This window comes from Acanthochromis polyacanthus, chromosome 10 (genome assembly GCF_021347895.1).
Source record: "Acanthochromis polyacanthus isolate Apoly-LR-REF ecotype Palm Island chromosome 10, KAUST_Apoly_ChrSc, whole genome shotgun sequence".
In the NCBI taxonomy this organism is placed as follows: Eukaryota; Metazoa; Chordata; class Actinopteri; family Pomacentridae; genus Acanthochromis; species Acanthochromis polyacanthus.
Window position 1 is genome coordinate 30,930,321 of NC_067122.1, and position 22,180 is coordinate 30,952,500.

General features: G+C 43.3%; 1 protein-coding gene and 2 long non-coding RNA genes across 6 annotated transcripts in view; 2 read left to right on the plus strand and 1 right to left on the minus strand.

Annotated features, from left to right (window-relative positions):
* LOC127535670 (uncharacterized) lies at positions 1-6,621 on the plus strand. Of its 2 annotated transcripts, none has more exons than XR_007944515.1 (3): positions 1-3,684; positions 4,187-5,918; positions 6,004-6,621. It is a non-coding gene; the product is annotated as an uncharacterized LOC127535670 (long non-coding RNA). The 2 variants fall into 2 exon arrangements; XR_007944516.1 differs by lacking the exon at positions 1-3,684 and having other exon boundaries at positions 5,516-5,718; positions 5,821-5,918.
* The window catches only part of LOC127535683 (uncharacterized), a 22,688-nt gene continuing 7,124 nt past the window's right edge, over positions 6,617-22,180 (minus strand). For both annotated transcript variants that reach the window (XR_007944535.1, XR_007944536.1), the window contains exons 3-4: positions 7,193-7,251; positions 6,617-7,121 (exon numbers count right to left, since the gene is read on the minus strand). This is a non-coding gene — a long non-coding RNA (uncharacterized LOC127535683). The remainder of the gene's footprint in view (positions 7,122-7,192; positions 7,252-22,180) is intronic.
* The window catches only part of atoh8 (atonal bHLH transcription factor 8), a 19,212-nt gene continuing 8,672 nt past the window's right edge, over positions 11,641-22,180 (plus strand). Inside the window, exons 1-4 of one of the 2 annotated variants that reach the window (XR_002596671.2) lie at positions 11,641-13,973; positions 14,565-14,720; positions 16,098-16,289; positions 18,292-18,363. Coding sequence is in view for 1 of the 2 variants with exons in the window: in XM_022214620.2 (XP_022070312.2) it covers positions 13,323-13,973; positions 14,565-14,720; positions 16,098-16,289 (999 nt within the window). In the remaining variant the exon portion in view is untranslated. The remainder of the gene's footprint in view (positions 13,974-14,564; positions 14,721-16,097; positions 16,290-18,291; positions 18,364-22,180) is intronic. The other variant, XM_022214620.2, reaches the window with a different exon arrangement.

The following is a 22,180-nucleotide window of genomic DNA, read 5'->3' on the forward strand; positions in this document are numbered from 1 at the left end:
GGCAGGTTGATGGTCCCACCAATTCTGTTCTTGAGTGCCCCAGGGCTGTCTTGTCAGTTTCTGAAGTACTCAAAGCTGCGTCATCAGTTTCTGAGAGGCTGATCGCTGCTTTTACCCTTGTGGAGGCTAAGACAACCCCTTCAGCTCTTGAGGCACTTAAAATCACCATTTCTGGGTGTGAGGTGCTCCAAGCCAACTATATGGCCCACGAGGAGTCTTTGGACTTCTCTGCGGACCCTGGGGTGCTCGACGCCGCCTCATCCCCAGTCCTGGAGGGACTCGACACCGCCTCACCCCCAGTCCTGGAGGCTCCACTCTGTGAATTTTTCAGTTCTCACTGGCTATACATTACATTAAATATTTAGATCCGGATATTGAGCTCTGTGGTAAGTTGATGCCGCAGTGTGGAGTGCAGTGGTTAAATGGTGAGGTGAATCCTTGGGTCCCTGGTATTTTAAGAATGAATGTGATAGCAGACTCTATGGAGAGTTCTTTGGCCAACACAGCTCCACCTTGTTTAATTTGCCAGAAGGTGCTGGGGCTCAAGAGTCTGTCTTGCAGGCATTGAAAAATGCCTTCAGGCTAGTGTAAAGGCCCCTCAAGTTGTCACTGGTTAGGTGAGGGTTTGGGGCAGGAAGGCTTGTCACGTACCTGGTGTTGTGATGAAGATTGTTGCAGTCACCTGCTCAGAGAAATACTCCCACAGCACTGTGTTGTTTGAGCCGCTGAAATTTGGCTCACCAACTGAGCTCCTTGCTTCTCTTACTGTGATCTGGGTGATTTGGGGCACAGCTTACATCCCAATAATTCGTGTCAGTTCAACTGATGTCCTGCTCCATCCCTGTACCATTGTTGGCACTTTGGATGAGGTTCATGTTGCTATTTTACCTGCAGGAGTTAGAAAGGTGTCATCAGATGTGGTAACAGCAGCATCTCACTCTGCTGTGTCTCATGCTGTGCTAGACCAGGTAGAAGCCACGGACCTGTCATCATTGCCTGTAAATGGGCAGTGTCAGGTGAAGTCTCTGCTTAGGAAATACACATCCGTCTTTCCTGGCCTCAGTGGAGATTTGGGTTGCACTAATTTAATAGCTCAAGAAATCCCTCTCTTAGATAATGTCCCAGTTAGGCAATGCTACAGGCATATTCCTCCATCAGAGTATGAGGTAGTAAAAGAGCATATTGCTCTACTCCTGGAGACACAGGTGATCCACGAGAACAGCAGCCCATATGCCTCCCCTATTATATTAGTCAGGAAAAAGGATGGCAGTCTACGCATGTGTGTAGACTATAGACAACTAAACAGTAAGACGAGGAAGGACACTTTCCCTCTTCCTTGCATAGAGGAATCCTTGGATGCGCTTACAGGTACTTGTTAGTTTTGCACCATGGACCTGGCTAGTGGGTACAACCAGATTCCAGTTGCTGAGGCAGACCGACCTGAAATTCCATTCTGCATGCCCTTTTGGCTGTTCAAGTGGAATTGCACTCCCTTTGGACTTTATAATGCCCCCAGTACTTTTCAGAGGTTAATACAGCAGATATTTAGGAACTAGCAATGCCAGTCTTTGCTTCTCTACCTTGATGACATTGTGGTCTTTTCCTCCACAATAGAGCAGCATCTGGAGAGGTTGGAGGCGGTGTTGAGGTGACATCAGCAGGAGGGTTTCTAAGCAAAGCTGACCAAATGAAGCATTTTCTAGTTGGAGGTTCATTACCTGGGCCATGTGATTTCTCTTTATAAACTGGTAGCCATTCTGGAAGGCTCCAAATTGAAGAGAGGTGAATGGGCTGCCACTGAATCCTGGACAGAGGAGTGCCATCACAGCTTTGAGGCCCTGAAAAATAACCTCACCATTGCACCGGTGCTGGCTTATGTTGACTTTTCCTTGCTGTTGTTGGAGCTCAATCCCAATCTACCGGCAAAATAGAGATAGCTCCTGCACGTTCGTTGAATGAAGCAATAGGAGAAGGTATTTAGGTCTTACTATAAATGTTTATTTAGCAGAAGATTGAATATAACAGAACAAAATTCTGGGTCCAGAGTTCTTTCCCTAACAGCAACAGAGACACTGTCAGTTCATGAAGTCTGACTACACCTAGTTTCACCCTGACCCAGACTTATACACTACTACAACATCATGCAAGCTCTTTTGGTGTCCTCTCCCTCTGATTGGCTGCTTCTCTCATCCTGTGTCTGCTCGTGCACAGCTCATGACTGCGCTCCTTGTTCTCCTTCTCACCTCAGGGTGGGGGCAACCCTTCCCCTGAACCGCTGAGCGGGTCCTGGTTGTGTAGTCTTCAACGTGAGATACTGCCCTTATTGATCTCTGAAGCACAGATGTTCACCCAGGCCCAGACACCCAGTGCTTTTCCACTACAGCATATTACTCTAAGTTACAGCGACTGATATATGTTTGTGAACTATCCTAAACTTCTACAACGGGTTAATTAATAAAAGTTAAGTAAGGCACAATAATCCAACAACTAAAACAGCTAAGATGCAAACGCTGTGTTTACCAGTGAAGAAGTAAACACACAGCGAGAGAATTCTCAAGTCCATTCCAGGAAGGTTCTAAAATGGTGTAATCAATGGCTAGAATCTCATTTGTTCTGGAAGCTAGCAAGTGGCCCATGAAACTATGAGCACCTGGCTGAGTATCCTTGGCAACCTGGCACCTGTCACATGCCTGAATCCACTGTTCCACCTCTGAGGACATATCTGGCCAGTAACACCAAGCCCATAGTAGCTCCAGTGTCCTTTCTACACCTTGATTACCATGCAACTGGTGAACCTGGTTCAGCATCTCCTCTTTTAGAACAGCAGGCAGCAACAATTGCAGCACAGCTCCATCCAGGTGAAGGATCTGGCAGGACAGGATACCAGTCTTCTCAACCAGCCAGTCGCAGTAATGCCAATGCAGGCTGCGACATCTGCTTCCGCTTCTCATGGTTGGAACACCGCTTCTGTCTCCAAAACACCAAGCTTCGCCGTTGCCTGACTGGCTGCTGCGTAGCTGAGAATAAAGGAGCAGTAATAATAATGGTGAAACTACAACTCCTGCCTCATGGTATAACAGACCTGTGTCTGTGTGCCTCTGAAGTCGCTGCCAGAGGTGGAACAATTCTTTGGGTGAAATTCATAAGGTGGCATTGCCGGTCATTGCTGAGCTATTGAGCGAGTTTACACTCGTTCTGGATCCAATCTCCACCATATTTTTATTTAACCCCTTGCTACTGCCACATTCAGTATTTCTGAAACATATTTGTCAATTTGGGTAATGTTTGATAAGTCATTTTGAGTCATGTTTGAGTCATCATGTATGAATCATTTCAGATAATGTTTGAGCCATTTTAGTTTATGTTTGAGTCATTTTTGATCATGTACATGTCATCTTAAACTGTCTCTGGTGTTTCTGTGGATGATTCACAGTAACTCTGGCTCTGAGGGGGGATGTTTAATGTCTTACTGTTGTATGGTTTCAGTGAAGTGACCCCTTGAGAATACATACTGTAACAAAGACGAACAATTCTTGACTGTTGCACCCCTCCATTTGGAGTGGTACATTCCACCCCGTCTAAGTTGGTATGCTCCAGCCCTGGTGCAGTTGAGAAGACGGTGTTCATCTCGTTAGCTTCTCGTAGCTCTGTGTACATGCTGTTGTGTGCGTCAATTGAAAGAATGTAAGTGTGTTTAAGTAAGATATACATAGTGTGAAGGATTTCCACTGAATTATGTTTGTGCATTTCATGTTTAATCTGCGGCATCATGTTAATTGGGCATCGTTAAGTGCCGCTACGGAATGCAGTGTTACGGTCGCATGTGCGTTTAGCACCTGTTGTTCTTATAGTAGGAGTTAATGCTTATCACCATGTATGGCTGTTGTTGCTGCAGAGATATATATGTGTGTTGCATATGTGCTGTAGAGTGCTAACCTCTGCTAGTTACATATAGTTATTGGTATTTTCTGCATGGAAAGTACTGCTTTTGTGTTACTTCCCCCTAAGGGAATTCTGTGAAGGAACGTATTATATGGTCTCATGGCACCATCTAGTGGTTATTTTGTAATATAGCGGTAAATCACCCTACAAAGCCAATGTGACATTTTGAATCCACAAATCGCTGTTAAATGGTAGTTAGTACATAGATATATATTCTTATATTGTGTTATATTTTCAATTTCAGACCACACACACATACGGCATTCTGTACACCTAGTTGGACTTTGTCAATAAAGTCTCTGAAGCGGAACACGTGGACAGTCTGTGATTTGATCGATCACACCAGTGGTGGTTGGTGAATTCCGAACCATAAGAATTGGAAAGGAGCCGTTGCGCTATACTTTCTTTTACATACAGTGGAAACTGAGTATCTGAGTCAAATCCAGGGGCCTGTTTCACAAAGCAGGTTCATTGAAAACTCTGAGTTTCTTAACCCTGAAATGAGGGAAACTCAGAGTTTTCCGTTTTACGAAGCGAGGTAACTCTAACCAGAGACAGAGGGGTAACTCTAGCCTGTTTCACAAAGAGGGGTAACTTCAACTCTCGGTCAGTTACCGCAGTAACAGACTCTATGACTCTAACCTGGTCGGCAGCAGGTTTATCTGAGAAAACCTCGAGTTTCTCTCTGTCTCCGCCCTCTTTCAGCCACACACGCTGTTTCATTTCCTCATTCATTCAGTCAGTAAGCGAGCGAGTTTTGGCGTAGAACAGCTTTTATTAACGATCCAGTGGATAAAGGAGCAGCATTACTGCACAGATAATTAAATATTCGTCGGTAGATTGTTATCAGACCGCGCATAAATGTTCTCGCATTTCCGGGCAATTATCGGTTTGAGCTAGCCTAGCCGCGCTAGACAACCCACGGCAACGAATTTAATTCTCTGCCAGGGTGGGTCTAGTTACCCTCCATAAGGCTCGAGGCTGGATTCTCCTAAAACTGGCCGGACCAATCACCATGAAGTGTAGAGTCAGAAGGCGGGCGTAACGAAGTGACGACGGGGCGCGACGATTCTGACAGAAACAACCGGCGCACAATAAACAGTTATCTTTGGACTCGGCTTTGGCCACAGCCCTTAAAGATTTGAAGCTAAAATTCAACTTGAAAGATAAACAAAGGACGGCACTGAAGTGTTTCATTGAGAAGAAAGACGTATTTGGACTTATGCCGACGGGATATGGCAAATCCTTAATATACCAGTTGGCTCCGCTGGTTGGGAACCTAATGGGACTTAGCCACAATCCGCCGGTGCTCTCGGAACTACGTCAGTCTATTCGTTGCGCTGATTGGTTGTATACCTACCCAATTGCTGCAGAGGGATTTGATAGACAACCTTTTAGCCCACCTCCCTCCCTGTCGAGCTTCCCTAGACCCTTGTGCCGTCAGAAACATGGGTGTAGCATGGCTAGGCTAGGTTTGAGCGGTACCGTTTCTTAATCGTTTCAAGTCCATAATCTACATAAACAACCTAATCCGTCCTTACATTTACATTACCAACCAGTCATGCTCTCACATCCAGCAGATATTGTGTGTTGCGCTGCGGTTCTTTGCAAATGAAAGTTTTTATTATAATAATAATGTCGGAGATGCAGAGTAAGGCAACTGTATGGAGGACAGTCAGAAAAGTTTTCCTGGCCCTGAAACGGCTTTAACTCATCATTGTGGTTTTCCTGGACATAAACCTGTCAGAGCATCAAGGAGGATCCACAGGATTACAGGTGAATGATGTAGAGATCTGTTAAATTCATTTTAAATCATATTCTGTTAATGACATTGTGCTGCAGCCTCAGACTGGGATTAGTCATTTTAATTTCTTTTAGGATTTCCCAGTGTGATTGGCTGCATAGATGCACACACATCCCCATCACAGCTCCCTCACATCATGAACAGGAAGTCCATTCACAGCATAAATGTGCAGGTAGGCTACAGGTAGACTGACTACTGTTTCTAAATGTTAAAGACTGCATCATAGTTCAACATCTGTCATTCTCTGCACTGTCCAGATCATATGTGATGCTGCATACATCATTTCTAATGTGGAGGCCACGTGGTCTGGGTCTGTTCATGACTCCAGGATTTATGGAGAGTCTAACCTGAGCAACAGACTGCAGCGTGGTCAGCAGCATAAAGATTTTCACAATAGAATTCTCTTGTCTCCCTCCTTTAATATGCTCTGATGTATCCACTATACATTACAGGAGAGTTTGATGGCCTTCTGCTGGGTGACAGGGGTTACCATGACAACCCAGGCTGATGACCTCATACCCTGACCCTGAACCAGGCCCCCAACAGAACTTCAACCGGACTCACTGCAGGACCAGAGCCCGGGTGGAGATGACCATAGGCCTGCTGAAAGCCCGTTTCCAGAGCCTACGTCTCCTCAGGGTGACCCCTGAGAGGGCCTGTGATATTACTGTGGCATGTGTTGTTCTTCATAATATTACCACTATTAGAGGAGAGCAACACCCTGCCCTACAAACTGAAGACCCAGATGATGAGCCCATCCACCTGCAGCTATCCAGGACAGCAGAGCAGTCAGAGACACCGTATGCAAGAATCACTTTAGAGTTTAAGTCTCCATCATCACCACCACAGCAAATAAAGACATGATACACATTTCATTTGGTCTTCTTTATTTCCTACAAATAAAACAGATAGTTCAGTTCATGTTCCAGTAGTTAACATAATTCTCCTGTGACCATCACCACCTCTAACTTGTGCTCCAGTATTTCTATTTCCAGATCTGCCCTCCTAATCTGTTTTTGGATTTTTCTCAGCAAATGCAGTTTGTAAATCTGTTTTACTGATAACTGGGAATACATAGAGGACATTAAATTATACAGTTGCACATGAATTCCACAGAATGAAGCTCTGGTGTTTCCTGAACATCCATCTCACTGTGTCAGTCTGTGCAGTGGAAGCTGAGGAACCATCCTGCTGCTGTCCAGCCATGCTCTGTTAAAAAGGATGAGAATGTGCAATACTTCAGTGTAGGCTAAATGTCACACTCTATATTCCACCCAGAATGTGAATGAGAAGAGAACTATCAGTAACATAGCTCTGTATGCCTTTCTGGATCCCCCTCTGTAAAGGCAGCAGACACAGTTTCATCCTCTTCATCCTAGATCAGTGACATGGTTCAGTAAACTTAAACTACCATTTGGAGAAATCTGTGGAGTGTTGTCTACTTACAGTTACAAGGTCTGTTGTGGTGTGAAGAGGCTCCACCAGGCAGATAGCACCATCAGAATCTGCTGGGCCAAAAGAAAAAAAAAGACACAAAAGAGAAATAAATAGTTGAATAAATATGCATATATATATATATATACATATATATATATATATATATGTGCATCCATGACCTTTTATTCCACCGTTTTACAGGCATCTACTTTCTTTCTGTTGGCTGAGCAGAAGTCTATGTTAGTTTAAATAGGCTTAATTATTTAACAGGACATGATATGGATGCAGACATTTAGACTATGTGTGTATAAAACAACTGCACAGTCAAACAGCCACTTAATATTTAGGCTACTTTACAATGTAAAACATGATCAACATGAAGTACCTCCATGAGATAATGCCGAGGTCTGACCTGTTTGAACAATGTTTTTATATTTCATCTTAAGCTTCTCCCCCGTGAGATTTCACCTAAATGAAATAACTTAATATTCTACCATTCAGACAGTTATTCCCTGTAATATTATTACGATTTCAAAGGATTACATTTAAAGGGGAACTTTGGTTTTTTTCAACCTGGAGTCTGTTTCCATATGTAATTTTATACATGTGAGCGATGGAGAAATTAATTTTCGACATAGCTCCAGTATTTAGCCAGGCAGGCAGCTTAGCAGCTCAGCTAGCAGCTCAGCTAGCAGCTCAGCTAGCAGCTCAGCTAGCGAAAAGTATGGGGCAGCTGGCCCCCCCGCGTCAAAGTCCGCCCTAACGTGCTTTTTCCCCACACTGACCGGCTCAGATAGTCTCAATGAGTGTCCCACAACATACTAGAGATGAGAAGTGAACGAAAACCTCCACATCACCTGGCGATCGCTCTTTGTTGTGGTCTGTATCCAAAGCTCAGGACGCTAGAACGCAAATCTCGTTCCGAAATCGCGCGATAGCTCGTGCCAAAACACCGGTTTTGGCGCGAGCTATTGCATAAGTGCACATAAGTGCACATCACTTGCTGCTGTCGTGTAAAGAGTCCAGTCTCAAAACCAGGCCTAAGGCCTCTGCTGTTGTGCCGCTGAGCATATTCCCTTGTGCAATGTCCACTGTTTCAAACTCAGCTTTGGCTTTACGCTTTTTGTACTGTCCACTCGAGGTCAGTGCTGTAACTGGCTCTATTCTGTGGTTTCAGCAGGTTCTGAGCACTCTTTTGGAGGTCCTCAGCTCACCTGCGTGGTTGAGTGACTGACAGCAGTTCAGAGTCAGTGTGTTGCACTTTTCACCTGTATCTATCTGAAACTGCATTTTTGACATAAAATGTCAGTGTCCACTATTGCAGTTGGAACTACATCTATTGTTAAATTTATGTCCAAAATCTCTTTTCCACTTGTGTTACTTGACTCCACATTCACTGAACTCACAAAGCAGCTGCGACAAACTGATGCCCAGTGGTCTGGTTTGTGACAGCAGGAGCAGACTGAACCTTTTGCTGGACACTTTCCCTGATTCCACTTGTGTTTCGGGTCTTTTTCACATTTTGTTTCGATATGTGTGATTTGCTTTTGTTGAGTGGTCTTTCCCTGGGTGTGACAGTATGCCTTATTGTTTTGTACTGTGAGCTTTGGTCTGCTTGACACTTTTGAAACCTGTGCATCCTCCTCTCAAACAATTTTCATTTGTATTTGTGACATTTCAAACTGCTGGGGGATTTCTATGGCCTTGGCCATTGTCAAGTCCTCACCTTTGTACACGCTTTTCTCTCACGCCCGCTATAATGTTGTCTATCAACATGTCATCGGCATCAGCATCCTCACAGTCCAAGAACAGTAGCCGTAAATCTTTCAAAAAGTGATCAAAGCTTTCCGTGGCACCCTGTTTCCTTTGCTTGAAACGATGTCTGGCGAGTCGCTTATTTTTTTGCAATCTGATGTAGTCTGCAAATTTATCCAGGACTTTATCCGGGTGATCTTTTTCACCCTCAGTCCACTCGAGCGTTTTATAAATTTCTCTCCCTTGTTCACCGATCCACATACCGATCCAGCCCGCCTTCTGTTTGAACTCCAGCGCAGACAACGGACCCGCAAACACGAAGCTAACGTGGCTGCGAAACCTCTGAAACTCCTGATATAAATGCCAGTCAATCTTCGACTGATCAAACGGCATCATCGTTGTTGCGTGGGTACTATTCTTGACAATCTGCTACAATTCTACAATTCTACAGTTTCATTTAGCAGACGCTTTTGTCCAAAGCGACGTACAACACAAACAAGAATTCAGACATAAGGAAAAACCTGTAGTAAGTGCAAAAAGTGCAAAAAGTGCGATTGGTCAAAGGTGTTGCCATCAAGTTGCAGAAGAATTGACAACCCCCCCCCCCCCCCTTTTTTTTTCTTAAAAATTTTTATTAAAAATTTTCTGACACCATGTAATGTTTAATTTGGTATTAGTACCAAGAGGTAGAGAGGAGACAGTAGTAGCTTCAGGCTGCGCTTAATTAACAACAACAGTACGGGTAGCGGCCAGGGACATACACTATATTGCCAAAAGTATTCACTCACCCATCCAAATAATCAGAATCAGGTGTTCCAATCACTTCCATGGCCACAGGTGTATAAAATCAATCACCTGGGCATGCAGACTGCTTTTACAAACATTAGTGATAGAATGGGTCGCTCTCAGGAGCTCAGTGAATTCCAGCGTGGAACTGTGATAGGATGCCACCTGTGCAACAAATCCAGTCATGACATTTCCTCGCTCCTAAATATTCCACAGTCAACTGTCAGCTGTATTATAAGAAAGTGGAAGTGTGTGGGAACGACAGCAGCTCAGCCACCAAGTGGTCGACCACGTAAACTGATGGAGCGGGTCAGAGGATGCTGAGGAGCATAGTGCCAAGAGGTGGACAACTTTCTGCAGAGTCAGTGGCTACAGACCTTCAGACTTCATGTGGCCTTCAGATTAGCTCAAGAACAGAGCTTCAGCAGAGAGCTTCATGGAATGGGTTTCCATGGCCGAGCAGCTGCATCCAAGCCGTACATCACCAAGTGCAACGCAAAGCGTGGGATGCAGCGGTGTAAAGCAGCCGCCACTGGACTCTAGAGCAGTGGAGACGCCTTCTCTGGAGTGACCAATCACGCTTCTCCATCTGCCAATCTGATGGACCAGTCTGGGTTTGGTGGTTTCCAGGAGAACCATACTTGTGGGACTGCATTGTACCAAGTGTAAAGTTTGGTGGAGGGGGGATTATGGTGTGGGCTTGTTCTTCAGGAGCTGGGCTTGGCCCCTTAGTTCCAGTGAAAGGAACTCTGAATGCTTCAGCATACCAAGACATTTTGGACAATTCCATGATCCCAACTCTGTGGGAACAGTTTGGAGCTGGCCCCTTCCTCTTCCAACATGACTGTGCACCAGAGCACAAAGCAAGGTCCATAAAGACATGGATGACAGAGTCTGCTGTGGATGAACTGGACTGACCTGCACAGAGTCCTGACCTCAGCCCGATAGAACACCTTTGGGATGAATTAGAGCAGAGACTGAGAGCCAGGCCTTCTGGTCCAACATCAGTGTGTGACCTCACAGATGAGCTTCTGGAAGAACGGTCAAAAATTCCCATAAACACACTCCTAAACCTTGTGGACAGCCTTCCCAGAAGAGTTGAAGCTGTTGGACCGACGTCATACTGAACCCTCTGGATTAGGAATGGGATGTCACTGATGTTCATATGCGAGTCAAGGCAGGTGAGTGAATACTTTTGACAACCATGGCATATATTCATGCATACATTACAAGGAGGACAGAAATAAAGAAAAATAAAGACGAAAGTAGCCCTGCTGACCACGTTTGGCTCAACATACAGCTGTGAGGCAGTTTTCTTAAACGATGAGCGTAACCAAAACCAAATATCATTCCAGACTCACCAATGAGCTCCTCTAAATATGTCTGAGAGCAGCTCTGACACCATTCAGGCCATGATTCAAAACATGGCAGGACAAGCAGCAGCTCAGTTCTCCCCTTAAGCAGCAGAGATATAAGGGGAGTGATAGAAGACAGGAAAAAATGTAAAAGTGTTTAATTATTTACATTTTTTGAGATTTGGTGTTTTCAAAGATGTATAAGTTGGTTCAGGTTCTTCAGTCATTTTTTTTGAGTGGATTGTACTGCAGGTGACTGATGTTGCTGATCATATTTCATATTCATTCACTTGGTGCACAACTTAAACTAACCGATAGAACCATCCAAAATTTGGTCCATTTTATCCTTAGGGAAATTCAGGAAAATTAATCTTAGCTGTTCTTGTGTTAGCTGATTCGTTAATACTCTAATTACTGTCTTTATAATTTCGCTAACTTTGATTTTTATTCATCGTTATTCAAGTTTCTTAAATGTGTTCATACATATTTTACTTTTTCTTCTTGACTGAATTTTAATTTTAAATAAAAGATGAATGAATGAATACAGTCCGAGAGCCGTGGCACAGTCTGCTATCAATGAGAAAGTCAGTTATGCCACTTTCACCCACACATAAGATGTTTTAGATGAATCACACTTCGAACATAGACTAATAAACAACCCGGGCTTTATCGTTTTGGGTTTTTTTTTTCTTTTCTCTCTTTCTTCTTCAAACTGATCTACAATCACAAGCGAAAGTTTCTTTCATGTGCCCGAAGTTGGCACCGCTTTTCCGGGTGTCGGACGGTCTTCTCCGCTGAACCAGCGACAAATACAGCGGTCGAAATCCAGGTCTATGGCTGGGCTACAGATGAACCAATAGAAATTCTCTCTTGTTTGTACGTGAGCGCGACCTTGCGCGCTCCCTAAAGCTCCAGCCAGTCAGACGCCAGTGGAGCTGAAGGAGCGCGAGCTGCCCGTTGAACCACTGACGCGAGGAGTTACGTCGCTGACATGCGGAGGGACAGAGAGGACATGATCGGCAGTGTCAACTAAGCACTACGGATAGTGGACTAGGACTGTCTATGTCTGGAGAATACGTTTCTGAAGCCACAGTCTCCCGATAAGACCGTTCACGGAGTACCAAATTTGTGCGCCGCAGTTTCGGATCTTTCTTCAAGAAGCGTCCCAGAAACTTCACTGAGGGGATGGATTTGTAGCAAGGAGCATCACCAGCTGCTGCTGACACTTCTTCACTGAAGTTTGGTGGAGTTAAGAAAATTCAGGATTGTCTGTATATGGAATATGTTGACATTAGTTATTGTCTCCCATGTAGAATCATTATTTTTCTAATCTAAGTATATAATCCAATGAGATTCTGCCCCCCACCCCCTCCCTCAATCCCTCCTTGGCTTCCTTGAAACTTTGTGTAAAATAGTAACTATCAGAGCTGATTCAGACCTGTTCCATATATCATTACTGACCAGTGTGATTGCATGTGGAATTGTCATTCAGCTTCGGAAGAACTGCTCTCCTGTTCATGTGCTGCTCTCTCTTTTATGTACAGCAGCTGCACCACAGCATATCTGTGCACAGTGTGTATCAGTGTGGGTTATTCACAGTGCTGCTATGCAGACTGACTGGAGCCACGCTCAGACAGCTCCACAGCAACCCCAATTCTGAGGCAAATGCCTGGACTGCTCACACAAAAAGAAACCTTTACAGCTAAAGAAAAGCCCTCCACACCACAAAATCCAGAGGGACAACTTGTGTGGAATAGCAGATGTTACACAGCTTTGTGTACTGATGTGGATTATTTAGGATGCTGCTATGCAGACAGAGTGGAGCCACAGAAAACCTGCTGGTGAAATTAAAGTAACGCACATGACTGGATGGCTTTTTTCAGTTCAGCTGAACTGCATGCGTTGCATTGTTAGCAGACGAGGCTTTGTGTGGTAGTTTTGTTGTTTTGGTTGTTGTTGTGATTAGATTCACTGAAGAAAACCCAGAGCTTGTACTAAAAGTTGTGTCTGAAACTCAAAAGTCACCTTTGTCCTTTCACAGTAATGGCCATTATGTATCCAGAAGGTGAAAGCTTCTAAGACAGACTGTCACTCTTACTTAGTGAATGATATTTCATAGAATTGAAGCATTTTGTTGGACAGTTTTAAAGACTGCTGCTGATACGCACAATTCAGTTTCTCTTCCATTTCATCATTTTGTTGTTAAAACTACATTGTTGTTTTAATACACTAGTATTTGCAAAATGAAGAATCCTCTTCCTATGAATAATACCTGGAATAGAGCTACTAACAAAGATTCAGTACTGATCTCTGTGCCAGGCACCAGCAAGAGGTTCAAGAGGAAGTCCCGTGAGCCTAAAAGGCTTTTCATTAGCCCTGAGGCTGACAGAATGAAAACATACCCGGTGGACATCTCAGATGTATACACAGTGGACGATGCTCATATGGAGGTGTGTAATGTTAGCAAGTTGGCTCCACTCCAGAGGCAGCTGATCATGTCACAGGAAGTGATGGCCAGTACTACAGGGATTCTGTCAAGTCTAAAAGAAGACAGCGTGACTCCGGCCCAGAGTGGTGCCATAGACATGAGAATTGGTATTAATGGGCCTGCCATCACTTCCAAATTGCCCCAGTTACCCATCTCTCCATTCTCAAACCCAGAAATCTCCCACTGGCCTACCTCCATATCTCAGCCACTATCAAACAGACACAAAATTAGCCTCCACCCCGCCTTCTCTCTGTCAACATCAACCAGCAGCAGTCACTCACCCAGCCACCAGGCCTTCTCCTTGGAGGCCTCCATGTCTAACCAGTCTGCAGCACTGTCTGCCACCAGAGCCTCCCAGTCTTCCCAGTGTCATGAAGCTGTGGAGCGCCAAGTCCCTTCACCTAAGGTAAATATGTGGAATGTCACAAAAAATGTGTTATGAGATTTACCTAAAAGAAATACTAATGTATAGAAATAAAAACTAAAGTGATTTTTCAGTGATTTAACTTTTCAATTCAGAAGCACTAATATTGACTTGCTTCATTTTTCTCTGTTGTGAAGATTTGCAGTCTTTGCCTGTTTTATACTGTAAAAGGTGTTTCTTGGTGTTGAACTGATGAACTGTCCAGCACTCCTTATATATATATATATATATATATATATATATATATATATATATATATATCTACATATATATGAAGAGTGCTGGATTCATTGAGCAAGGAATCAGCAGAATCATCAGTCATTAAAAAATGAATTGGGATCCTTGTTTCTTAATGATTTTTTCAAATGTAGTCAATAGTACTAGTATTGTTTCTGGTTTCTACCATGGTGTGTGTCACCTGCTGCCTGTTAGGTCTGTGTGGCATGTGGAAGTAAAGCTTCTGGACAGCACGTTGAATAATAGTTTGCTTTATTTACTTTAAAAATACCACATGACAAGGGCATCTTTTTAATCAATTCTACAATGTGAGCTTCTACTGTCTCCTGCTCTCAGGAGTCTCCCAGGAAGCGAGTTGGATTAACTGCTGATGGACCTGGGCGTCCTCCAGAGGTCAAAGCCATCCAGCAGACTAGGAGGCTTCTAGCCAATGCCAGGGAGAGGACCCGTGTTCACACTATCAGTGCTGCATTTGAGGCCCTGAGGAAGCAGGTCAGACTTCAAACTGAAACAGACACACAAACAACAATGTTTTCTAAGCACAAACACACACACTCCATCACTTTTACTGTGATAGGGAGGCCTGTCCTGATAGACTTTTATGATGGGTTTTTATTTTTGTTTTGTGTATGTAGGTGTTTAGTCCAGCGTCACACTGAATGTAAGAGTAGACATTTATTTTGCACCACACAAACCTGTACATACCGTTTTCTCAAAGCTGAGAAAAGGTCTAAGTGAACTTCTTCATATCTTAACCGCTTGTATTTTACACTCCTAGTTTATAACAACTAGCTCCACTGAATGACTCAAGAGTGTTGTTAACACCTTCTGACATCCTTCTGTAACTGATAACTGGCAGTAATTGTAGGAAGAGAATTAAATGGTTGTGCAAGCAGGGAACAAATTGATATACAAGTATATGGGAGCATATGGGGGGGCTTTAGATAGCTATAAGGCATCAGAACAGGTAATGAACTTTCATGTGCTTGCACATCAGAAACAGGGAAACTCCCTGTTGCCACGCTTGAGGATTTTTTTCAGAGAAGGTATGTTATAAGATAAAATGATGACTACCCCAATTGTACCTGAACTTTGCCTCATACAGCAGCTAAAGACTACCAAGCATGCCATAATCACTCAGACTCTTACAACCCCATGATGCCTATGAGACAGAAGAATTTGTCAAACCAACATCCTTTGTCGCTCCCTTTGGTTGCTACTTCTTTGGAGGGCTGCTGTTTGGGACAGCTTCTGCACCCACATCATAAAAGCTTCAGTAGAAGGCAACTGGACTCTTATGTTGTTCATGAAGATGTTTCACCTCTCATGATTAGCCATAAGGAACAACAACCTTGCAGGGGCAGAAGCAGGACAACTCGGGTTATAGATGTCAGTGTTACTTTCAAGTGCAAAAACACTTCCTTCCAACCTAACAACACAGGAAAGGAATGCCAAAATAATGTGAAAGACCAGAGTATTACCATTACAAAGGAAGATACACAGCTGTACTTTAACACAGCAGATAACCATACCAAAATAGCCACACTGTGACAATACCAGCTATGAGGTGCTCAAAGTGAGACCCCACTAGCAGTTTCAAGAAGGTGGTCATAGACCTCTTACAACACCTAAAAAAAGTGGGGGGGGGCATCGAACATCCATTATATTCAGTTTTACTCTGGACGTGCCACACGCTGTAGATATGGATTTCCAAAGATACCAAAGGAAGGAGTACTACTCAGGCGTTTCATGAACTCAGTCACCTATTACAGTGCAAAACACCTCACCACCATCTTAGAAACTCTGGTTGTGTCTTCCATCAGCCTTCTCCACTGCTGTTCATGTCCCTCCATTTTTCTCTCTCTCTAGGTTCCATGTTACTCGTATGGACAGAAGCTCTCCAAGCTGGCCATACTACGTATTGCCTGCAACTATATTCTGTCTCTGGCTCAGTTAGCTGAGCTGGACTACAGTTCCGACCACAGCAGTCTGAGCTTCTCTCAGTGTGTGGAACAATGTACCAGGACCCTGCAGGCTGAGGGCAGAAGCAAGAAGAGGAAGGTAAGTCTTTACAACATGCATTGTCAAGGAGTGGCTGGAGGCCTACAGAGAGATGAGAGACTACTTCTTTCTGTGACCAGCTCCTGATTTAATTTTAAATTAATGGAAACACAACACGTTCATGTTAATCTGTCATTCTCATAAATTCATTATACCCCAGTCAGTCACTGCCAGGTGAAGCAAACAACATTCATCATCTCATTCTAGTGTAATGTTCTGCATTCATGTGGATTTTACTTTGCCATGTTGTTACAATCCAACCTCTATGCAACAAAATAACAAGATGTTAATGGTTTGGGTCAAGGAATTTTTTTGCTCCGTGGCAAATTAAAAAAAAAAAGTGATCATACGAAGAACTCAGGATTGGTGGATGTTGCTAAATCAAAGAACAGAATATAACAAAACGAAAGCTAACAGTTTCTAAAACTATCTAAACACAGGGAAAGTAATTAAAACTCCCTAGCCAAACTTAAATACATTAGCAACACCCACCACAAGTAAAAAAAACCTAATACAAAGAATGCACAGAACAAACTGAACAATACTGGTGCCTCTGAATACACACAGACTGAAGCCACAGTTCACCAATACTCAAAATACTGAATAACTTCTTCACACAGTTGACAGAATGTGAATTGGAGCCTCAGTCTCCACTCAGACTTGGGGCTTCACACCAAATCCACAGCCGCCAAAAGAAGCTTGAATCCGTCCGTAGCACCCACCACAAGTACTGACGGACCAAAGGACCACACAGGACAACCATACACAGAGGCACCACGGTGGACTGGTCACAAATACCAGCCACACCGACTGAAAGTCTCGGTTGTAGTTATATGGACATGTGCACTGATTGTGGGACAGTGGTGGACCAATCCAAAGTGGGAAGGACCAGGGCTGGGAGGAGGTCTGGAGCTCCAGGTTAATCGCTCCTCGCGAGTGCCAGGTTGGACCAGATGTTGTCAATCCACGCCACCCAGACACAAAAGGGTTTACAAAGGTCCTTTTCCCACACACGGCCATCACACACATGTACTACCAATCCAAACTTTGTTTTAGATGTACATCTGTACAACATCTGCATGGGCCTTCCCCTAGCCCGTACCAACAACACTGCACCCTACCAAAGCTGCTCAGGTATGACTGGAGAATGCAACGAAGAGCCCAACATGCAGACCTGGCCTCCACTCACAGGTTGCACAGAGGCCTCACTCCACCCACAAAACCAAATGTCCCAGTAAGAGATACCACAGGAATCCCCCAGAGGTCACAGGGCCACATTAGGCAGACACTTTGAGACTGTGACACAGCTCTGTTGTTGTGATAACACAGCTATCATTGTGAAAATAGACTGTTAGCGTGTACCATGTGAGCCGTTATAGTGCAAATAATTCATTCTCTCACAGTTTTTTCTGAACTCCCGGGACCTCAAATGTTTATTTTGTTTGTTTGTTTCTTTAAAGTTTGCCTTTATTTGTGCTGGGCAGCCCCCACTATTCTGATTATTATTATTATATGTGCATATCTGAAAAGTGAAGCAGATGTGGCCCTGGTTGTTGGTACAAAGCTTCAGTGCTGCTGTACTAACCTGCTTACAACAGTCTTCAAACAAGCAGATGATTTACATGACTTGTTGCATCAGTCTTTCACTAACACCATACAGTAGTTATTTCAGCTTTAGGCTGAAACTGGTGAGTGGAATAGGGAGAGGCTGCTTCTCCATATAAAGAGGTGTGTGTGTTTGTTAAATTGAAAAATACACTTTATTTGTGATAGGACAGTGGATGAAAAGGCTTTCATTTGTAAGACACAGTCACAGTGTACAGCTCTGAGATCGAACTTCACAACCTAATGTTGCTCTTTTAGCTGAGGACTTTTTTCCTTGCTGGCTAGCAAGAAATCTCTCTCTCTCTGTCTGTGTGTGTGTGTGTGTGTGTGTGTGTGTGTGTGTGTGTGTGTGTGTGTGTGTGTGTGTGTGTGTGTGTGTGTGTGTGTTCTCTGAAAGTCCCAGACGCCAGATGTTTAGAGTGGAAGGGAAGTGGAGCTGGCGCCATGAAGGGCAGAGGGCAGTGAGAAGGCACGCGAACTGAAGCCACACACACACACACACACACACACACACACACACACACACACACACACACACACACACACACACTTGGCACATTCCCCAGCAGTCTCTCCAACACATTCCCCCACTATGTCTCTCCAGGCCATCTGCTCCAACATACTTTGAAACAAGGAGGGGAAAAAACACAGTCATCAGCCTGTCAGACAGCAGCTGGTGGAAAGACAGAAAGAGGGGGTGGGTGGAGGGTGAAATGTGCCTGTATGAGCCTCTGAGTCTTTGCACACAGCTAGCAGGAAAACAACTTTTTACTGCATTGTGATTTTGCACCACTGCAGGCTTGAGGTCACACCAACAGCAGGACAGAAACCAGGTCAGGACTGGTGACAAATATTCCTCCATAATTTCATCTCAACAATATACCAGTCATAGCTGGTACTGTCTAAATGCAATGCAGTGGCAGCTCCTCACCTCAGTATTCTGAAGGAAGATTTTACCTGAACATGTTTTTCCAAAGATACACCAGCTGAGTGAAAAACCTACTTTACTCCTTATGTCATGGCTGACTAGAAATACAGTCTTTATCTCTCACACAAAGCTGCTGATCGTATGAGGAAGCCTTAAAGTGAAGCAGTGAAAGAATGTGTTGAATGTGTTAGACCACAGAAAACTGTTTTTATCCAACCATGTAAATTTAACTGATTAAAAACATTTACATGTTTTTTTACAATAATGAAAGAATCAGCATTATTTTTTCCTCTGACATGTTGTAGGCAGATCCGTTGAAGGCGCTGATTGTCAGCTTTCACAACACCCCAACTGAAGCTTGCCAACCAGGAAAACAGGAGTTTGTTTTAACTAAATCATTTATATATGTGCAGTAGTGTTGTCACTTTGCGTCTGTGGACTAAGTTTCCTATTATAATACACTAAGCACACTTATTAGACTTTCATTCATTGGTGGCCTTGTACTGGCAGCAGGAGGATGAAGACTGTGGAGGGAAATAGTAAGTTTGGACCTATTTACCAGTTACAGTGGATTATCAGTGTTGTCTCAGAAGAAAGTTTGTAACACTACTTGGTGTAATTACACAACTTCTGTCACTGTAGAAGTGGGTGTTAGTGGTGACTGGCAGCGTTCCGTCAACACAGCTCTCCATAACATCAGCCTGCTTCTTCTTCATGTCATTACTCTATGAAAATTTGAATAAAGAAACAGGCTGATTTGGAAATTCTGGCATCCAGGGAAGTCACAAAAAAAGTGTAGCTAACAAGCAAACTGTAAGCTGTAGCAGGAGATTGAGTAGCAGATCCGCTGATGCTCATGCCCTCCAGTTTTCCTAATGTTGTAGTGTTGGAGAAGGGGGCACGCTATTAACATCCTAAACTAAAACAGTTCAACTCTTCTGTCCAAACATAATAAGAGTGGGGCTCGCCACTTAAAGAATCCTGGTCAGAAATCTGTGGGAGAATTCTGTAACACCAAAGATGGCTCATAACCCGGCAGTTGTTTACTTTGTAAAAACCAAACCAGGGAACATGCAGCTAATCATGCTATTGTGCTGCATAAGCAAGCACAACAGCAAACATAGCGTTAAACTGTGCACGTGTAGACGATAAACCTGCGTGACCTGCTTAAAACAACTTCAGATCTACATAGTTTAGAACTAGAGATTTTATTTCTCTTCTGTGGCAGTAAACCTATCACATGGCCAATGACTTAGAAAGGTTTTTAGGGCTGACAAAGGGTAATGCTAACTGCTGTGAATAGCATGACAAGAGCTATGAAACAACATTCCCTTTTAAAAACACATAGCAGAGAACCTATCAATCTAACAGTAATAATAATATTTTTTCTTTCAAAGGCACTTCACTTGAAGGTCAATAAATGAAAGACAAAATCAGTAACAGCATCCTGGAAACAGAGAACCAAAATACAATGTGCTTTGTTAAATACAAATAAAAGAATAAAAGCTGAAAGGAGAATTAAAACAATGAAACAAAAATGACAATTCAATAGATGCTCAAATGAAATTAGGACAGACGTTGCTTTACAAAGAGGTTTAAAAGACGTTACTGTTACTAAGTTAGCCAAGCTGATTACAACAGGAAGTCACACAATGACACTGATCATGTGCTTGTAGAGACTGTCAAAGCTCTAGCAGTTTCCTTATCTTTCCAGCAGAGACACAGACAATTCAGTAGTTGCTCCTGGCTGGTTTAGTTCTGTCATTGCTATTCATACCTCACTGATGGATTTTATTATGTCCCATGCAGGGGTGAAAGTAGTTTTAAGTTCTCGCCGGTACTATTACCAAAACCCTCGTCTCGCTCTAACTTCATGCAGTCAATTCCGCCTGAAATTTCTACTGAAGTTCGCTAATATCCATCCATCCATTCTCTATACACCGCTTTATCCTCACTAGGGTTGCGGGGGGTGCTGTAGCCTATCCCAAATATGGGACGCGCAGCGCAAGGTGCACGTTCACGAAAACTAGCTATTTGTGGATTCTTTACTGATTTCAAGACATGTTTTGGACAAAATATTTTACTGGCTTGTTTTGTCTGGATGTCCAAGGTTGGATTATGGCCGTTTTTTGTGTAATATTTTCATCTGTGACTAGTTATGAGCCTTCAAAGGGGAGTTGTGCTGTTTACGTTATTTGTTGTTTGTTGGACAAATGTGTTTATATTACCCGCTGTGGTAATCACATCTGAAAGTGGTTTATACCGGCGGATTCATGAGAATCTAAGCTTTCCATGGGTGTATAGTGTTTGTATAATCGCGTTTGCAGCTTCAGACATTTAAGGAAATGCTAATGCAGATCTCAAAGCATCCCGCGGGTGGAACACTGAAGTGCAACGGGTTATTAAAATAGCATGAAGTAAAACATATTAATATTTTACTGTAGGCCAGTGGAATAGGTAGGAATTAATAACACTTGAAAATACGTAAACTTTTTGCTTTAATTGAAACACTGATAAACATCCAGAATACAGGCTCTAAGAACAGACATGAGGTCACAAGCAAACACTCAGAATGGAACTAAACATCAAAACACATCACCTAAAAGATTTTCCACAGAGGCCTAAAGTAGTTACAGTAGTAGTTAGTTTCTGATTTTCTCTGCTAACCCTTCTTAAGAGTCCCTGTCTTTTCCTTTAATCAAAGAAGTTATTTTCCTCGCATTATTACTTTGACAAAATATTTTTTTTGACTGTTTTGTAGTGCTTCTCTCTGTTTTTATCATAGACTGTATATATAGTGGACGTAGCATCTGGCTCCAGAATTGAAGCCAATCCGGAAGTGTCAAAAACTTGCAATATCACGCCGTCCACTAGGGTTGGCTCCAAAAAGCTTTTGCTCCATAGACCCCAATTCACTTTTGGAAAAAATAAAATTTGATAGACTGATGTTCTACAGCTCAGGATTTTTTCCGTTAGTTTTCATGGTCAAAATGAGAGATCAGGTGGCCGATCTTAAAATAAATCAATACTGAATTTTAAATAAATCGTTAAAGTTGGCGGAGCCAGGGGGCGTGGCTATACTTGATAGACAGCAACAGAAGCCTCAGCGGTAAAATGTGGGCGGGATAAGAGAGTCCTCAGCCAATCCTGCCCCTAGTTTCTCTCTGGTCCAGTCTGTTTGATGACGCTTTTTACGTCACTGGCTCCAAAAAATCCAAAATGGCGACCAGGAAGTAGCAAAATCCGGGCTTCATTTTCTCGCCGTTGAAACCAACAGGTGACGTCACGGTTAGTTTACGCCTGGTTTTTATTTAAAATATGCATCTGTGGATGATAACTGCTGTAAATCCAGTTTAAA